Genomic DNA, 6370 nt, shown 5'->3' with positions numbered 1-6370 from the left:
CCAACATCTGTTCACTGGGAGCAGATGAGCCTGAATATTCGTATTACTGTGTCATCCTCTCCCTACTTCACAACCAGAAAATAAGGAATGCATGTTACCCGAAAACACAGGAACCAGAATGTGATACATGAGGATGTCAGAATCACCTTGTTCCATCTGAACAAGAAAGTCAATCAGTAGCTGCAGGGTTTCAAATGGATGGGAAAATAGCAGCTCATGCAAGTATGAGATTACTCAGTGGACGTAGAAATAGCAGCGAATGCATTCATTCTTCATATATGGAATTGCGAGCTACACATTTCATCACAAACTATCATGAGTCTGTACAGCAATCACAGGAAACCACCTTTCTACCACGGTATATGTACATTATAAGTGTATAATTTGGTACTACTCCCTCTGTACCATAATATTTGTTGCCGGGGAGAGTTCTCCCCAACAACAAGTATTTAGGAACAGAGGGAGTATGATGGAATAGCCGAAATAATAGCATAATTCTTATTCACCTAAGGCTCGTTCAAGCACTACTAACCCTGTGTGAATAGGAAGGGACTTTGGTATATGGTACAATAGCTGAGATAGTGATTACGTTGCTTCTTCACCTCTGGTTTAAGCACTAAAACCCTTGTGTGTGGCACTCCACGGGTTGGTTGGGAAGCTCGTGCACGCCTGAGCAGCAACCTTTGCCATCGCTTCAGGAACAATGCCGGCATTACACATGTTTGCAAAGGACCGCATGTGCTTCATTCCATACTGCGCCAACGAGCCACATTGGGATTCAAAAGTACGCACCTGAAGAAAACCAAGACACATATTAGTAATGCATGGGCAACAGAAATTACAGACTGTAACTGCATTATATCCCATGTGGCACCTGTATGTATACAGTTGGGAGCTGGCAATCTGTTCAAGTAAAGAAACTACTTCCGGAGTACTAGTTACTTAGAGCATCCAAAGTTTCAATCCGGAAAATATCGATCCTGAATAGTTCAACTGGCCATTGCTCAAACAGTTTGGCTGTTGAGAAGATCATCCAGGTACAAAGCAACAGATGCCTCTATTGATAACTATATGAACCACGACATAGGCAGGGGCACGCTGATCCCCATTTTCGCATTATAGTACTGACTGATTGCTAAACTGGTTGGTTTTAGAAATTTGGAAATCATAATTATTATTTTTCACCTAGAAGTAATACTCTGACCTAATTACATATGCCAAGTCAACCACTCCATTTCTTATGCTATAATTGTCGTCAACCCACCATGTGCAGAGACCAACAGAGCACTAAATCTAAGTAAGAGTTGATGAAAAATGACCCTGCATTCCTCTGTTAAAATGACTTGGTACGATCACTTCACCTATTCAAAAGCATAACGTATGGTGGAGTGCCAAAGAATGCATTAACTACACTACCTATTCTCTTAATGGATATGTAACTAGACCAGGCACTAAAAGTTGTGGACAACTGTAGTGAAGCACTGGGAAATGAAAAACACAATTCTCTTTGTCCATCATTATCTGCAACTGTAGTCAACCAATAACAAAAGAATTATCTGCAACTACTATTATAGTACTGTAAACAAATCTAAAGGATTTTGTTCCAAACAATTAACATATGATCAATAGGCAATAGCAAAACATAGCAGAAACGTATGATAAGAGATGCTGATAGATGACCAACCAAAGTCAAATAGAGCCTTACCGTAGACTTGAGACAACTCCAGTCATCCACAAGAGGCTCACCAGCTGGGCGAACAGTCTTTAGAACCATTGGACCACCCGCAGAACCAAACAGAAGGTTTCCAATCAGCTCAACGCTGCTGTCAATATGAGATCTATGACCCATCATTTCGAGCAATTGCTTACGAGCATTGTTTTTCGCAGGGGAGCTCTCAGCCAATTTCCGGTACTACATGCAGAACAAAAGAAATCAATCAGTTAGTTTATCCATCATTTTTACTGAGTTTATGCATATTCTACTGTCGTGGATAAAGCATGATAATGATCAAAGATCACGTGACAATAAAATCAACATACGAGATTTCTCATGAAATTACGAACCTTCTGCCAGAAATAAACAAGATCAGCATCCCTCTGATTAACAGCTCTTGATAACGACGGCAATGCATTATCTTCAACAAATGTAGTGTTCTCGTTAGCAGGATTTGACCCAATGTACGAGAACAAATGTTCAGCATTGAGGTCCAAAGAACCGTATTGCATCACATGGGAACCATAGCTGTATGAGTCCTGAGCTGCCGTTCTCTTCTTGACCTGCTCAACCATTAAAGTAATGTTAGGAAAGAACTGTTCCTCGATGAAGCTAAAAGAAATTAAAATTGAAGTACTTACCAGGTTATACTGCTGCTTGAGAGATTCAGTCCTCAGGTTGTGGACATCACTGTTAACATTGAAAGTTCAATGTTATTTGAGCACAACTAAAATGGCCAAGAACCATAGCGAAAAACAAGTTCTTTTCAAACAAATGACCCAAGGATTTTGACTCAGGGTTCAACTATAAAATGATGAACTGCAACAATTACTACCATGACAGCCGACAGGAGTACATATAGGTGATATTCTGTTGCAATTTCATAAGAATATGGTTGTGTGCAACAGCTACAGCTATTGCTACATGGAGCATTAACAGCGAAAGAAGCCCCAAAGCTCCATGGCCATCAGATTTGCCTTGAAATCGTTGTTTGCTACTACAGGATGCAGTTTACAGCCAGCAGAAGAACAGCTCTAGTCGACCCCGTTAAACGCATGGTATTCAGCCGAACTGCAGTCTGCAGCAATAGTGCATGGGCTGCATGTGTGTGTGGTCTCTCGTGCGTGCGTGCGTGTGTATGTGCGCACGACTGCATGTGTGCAGGGTTTGGTTTGATCAAGCTCAAAGCGTTGATTGTGAGTTGGGCAGGCAGACCTGACATCAGATTTATTCTGTGTAGTTAAGGGACCAAACAAGACAACATAGACAGCACATGCTTAGAGCTCAGTAAAAACCACAGCACATGCTATGCACACAGCATAATTATTTGTCATTCATGTGCCCTAAAAGTAAGCAAACATGCATATCACCCTCACTCAGAGAACACATGGGTATCACCAGCGTCTTACTTAAATAGAGAAAGATAGCAGGTAGTGCCGTACTATTTGGTTAATCATTTTAAAATAACACACCCTGTACGGTAGCAGAAAGTACTAACTGACATGAGTGCCACATGTGCGTTCGAACTGACCGTATCAAAACATGATTTTAGTGTCCGAATGGAAAACATAGTACAACGACCCAGGATAGAGTGACGGACGAAGTAAAGTACCTGTCTTCCATCCAAGAAATGCTGTACAGGTCGCCCAAGCAAGTGTCATATTCCGGCGGAGGGCTCGGGTACTCGCCGGGGCAATACGTTCCCCAACTGCTTTCCTCTGCGTTTGATGCGGTGGTCGCGTAGACACCGATATCATTCGGCAGAAGCCCCTCAAAGATGCTCCCAGATTCACAGGCTTCAAGGTAAAAGACCTAAAAATAAGATGACTATACACCTCAGGCCATTGCTTCAAGCAGCACACCATGCTGAGCAAAAATATCCAAAGAGCTGTGGGGTACCAGGCTTTTGTAGGTTCCAGCAGCATGCTTTTTCTTCAGGACATCTACAAGATCGTCACCATAAAGGTATGGGTAGGTAGGCATCCCTGAAGTTTTTACCAGAACAAAAAAACCATGACAGTAATAAGTTAATTGTGCATATCTAAAATTGTATATGAAATATCTGTTCTGACTGGTTTCAGGTATTTAAAATTCTTGAAAAAAGGCAATAAAAGACAGGAGGTGCTAGAATGACAAGTTCTGAATACTGACCAAGGACCCCAGGACCCCCATGGTCACTGTAAAACACAAAAATGTGATCATTAGGGCCACTGTCCACGACTTTGCCGCTCCCACCATTCACAGCAGTTTTATTACCGAGCAGGACAGCAAAGAAGTTCTTGACATTAACCTCCTTCCCAGTGTAGTCCTACAGTCGGAACAGAAATGTTCAGTCGAACAGATGGCAAATTGTGGATAGGGATGCATGATCATTAGAACTGGTTCATTCCATTAAGATGTTGACATTATCACATAGAAAGTTGGCCTTCTTCTTACCCACGACCAATTGGAAAATAGCATAAAGACTGATAAAATTTAGACATTCAATCATTTTCAACAAGGTGCAAACTGCTACTGAAATTACCGTTTGTGTAATTTCTAAAATATTACATTCACATTTTTCTGCAACCATCAAAGAGTTTGTAACACCCAGTAAGGTAATCTACCAATCTTAGATTTTTACTGCATCAACAATTACTGGAAAAATTTCCTTGAAGACGCGTGATTACCTTAGGGACCCCAGCATAGACATCTCCACCCTGGGGGTGGTTGATGATGACGCCCGGCCTTGGGTTCTCTGGGTTGCGCGCAATGTCGTCGTACATGAAAACGATGATGTTTTCATCCTTGAGACCACCCTTCTTCATGATCTGGTAGGCGTGGCAGATATCGGCCTGCAAAGTGCAAAATTCGGGTCCACAAATCAAACACAGTACTTAATTATCGTCACTAACCCCTCCCAATTTCATCGTCATGGTGGTACTGTACTATCAAGTGTACAAAAAAACACACACAGCTGAATTCGTGTTCAAAGAGCCTGCCAGTACGTAGCAACAACAAAATCATTTTGGCTGAGCAGTGCAGTTAATTATATCATTACGTTTTATACCATATATACAGACAAAATAGTAGCATAAGGAACCGTACTTATTAGTGGGTGGAACCACAAGGGTTGTACTACAATAATACACACTCATCTTATCAGTGTGTGGAGCCTCCTTTTCTATTAAAAAAAAAATCAGTGGGTGGAGCCCGTAACAAAAACGCAGGCCATATGTACGATATTTAATTTTATTTTTCCAGTTTATATGCCAAATGAGATGTACAAGAAATCGTTCTTAAACCAAGTATTTGCCTCACGGCGATATGGCACCGCGCCAATATCATCATCATATTAACAGGGTTCGCTAATCATAGTCCAATTTTGGTAGGATTACTCAACGCGTCAACCACGCAAAATAGGAGGGAACAATCAGGAACACGCAGCGACACCAAACGGAACATTTTTTTTCCAACCTATTGTTTCGGCGATGCACACCAGGGAATTAACCGACAGGAAGACAAAATAGGAACGGAAAATCGAGGATCGCGGAGATGCAAACGAGCAAAGAGTAGTATAATAGCGCGTGCTCACCTGGTGGCGGTAGTTGTAGTAGCCGTTGGAGCCGGCGATGAGGACGGCCCACCTGGTCCCGACGGAGTCATCGTCCTCCTGCCCGGCGGCGCGCTGCGACGGCAGCCGGATGGTGGGCTCAAGCCGTGGGGTCCGCGCGTGCGCCACGGAGAGCAGGAGCGCGAGAGGAAGGAGGCGGAAGGACGCCATCGCCATGGATGGTGTTTGGGGTTTGGATTCCGTGAAGACGCGAATTGGGAGGAGGAAGGGGTTTAATTCGGGATGGGGCAAGGGGAAAGCCTCCAACGTCTCCTTTTATTATGCGCCGGCGCTGCAGGGTATCTTTTCTTATTCAATATATGGCGCTCGTAGGTGGGACCTGCTACTAAGGCTGTGTTCGGCACTCCTCCACCGTGTAGAGGAGGGCCGCTCATCCTATTAGCTACTCCCTCCGTTTCTAAATATAATTCTTTTAAGAAATTTTATTAGGGGTCTACATACAGAGCAAAATAAGTGACTCTACACTTTAAAGTATGTCTATATACATCCGTATGTAATTCACTAGTGGAACCTTTAAAAAGACTTATAATTAGGAACGGATGGAGTACTTCCTAAATTACAAGTGCACAACGCCCCGCTCCGCTCTGCAGAGCAAAGGGAGTTCGTACAATTTCTAAGTAAGTGGGATTTATTTTATAGGCACTGCTATGAATCAGTTGGATGATTCCCCGACTTCCTTCTTCGTATCCTCGGCATTGCAGTTTTTCATGGCAGAATCAACGACGTAGCTTCCATGGCAACATCAACGGCGTCGCCGGCATACCGTTGCAACCCCGCCGTCACTCCATTGCAACCTCAATGGAGTTTCGACGACCCTCCGGTGTGCTTGACTGCAGCTGCAATACGCTTCACTACAACTCCGACGGCTCCATTGCAATCTCGACGAAGTTTCCACGACCCTCCGACATGCATCACTACACCTACGGCGAAGCTTCACTGCAATTTTGGCGATGCTTACACACCCGGAGAGTGCTCCAATGTTGTTCCGCCGCCGGCACACAACACCATGCCCCATTGCATTGCACTGGAGCTCCGTCAGTCAC

At 43.5% G+C, this 6370-nt stretch overlaps 1 protein-coding gene across 1 annotated transcript; it reads right to left on the bottom strand.

Annotated features, from left to right (window-relative positions):
* Positions 1-244: 244 nt before the first annotated feature.
* On the bottom strand, positions 245-5596 carry LOC123443708 (vacuolar-processing enzyme-like). The gene is made up of 9 exons (XM_045120208.1): positions 5289-5596; positions 4384-4548; positions 3866-4022; positions 3614-3699; positions 3327-3526; positions 2356-2404; positions 2065-2277; positions 1706-1912; positions 245-792 (listed from the first exon to the last, which is right to left on the bottom strand). The coding sequence occupies exons 1-9, from the start codon at positions 5481-5483 to the stop codon at positions 610-612; spliced, it is 1455 nt and encodes a 484-aa protein (XP_044976143.1). The 5' UTR covers positions 5484-5596; the 3' UTR covers positions 245-609.
* Positions 5597-6370: the final 774 nt, after the last annotated feature.

This window comes from Hordeum vulgare, chromosome 3H (genome assembly GCF_904849725.1).
Source record: "Hordeum vulgare subsp. vulgare chromosome 3H, MorexV3_pseudomolecules_assembly, whole genome shotgun sequence".
Classification (NCBI taxonomy): Eukaryota; Viridiplantae; Streptophyta; class Magnoliopsida; order Poales; family Poaceae; genus Hordeum; species Hordeum vulgare.
This window is presented reverse-complemented; position numbering and strand designations above follow the sequence as displayed.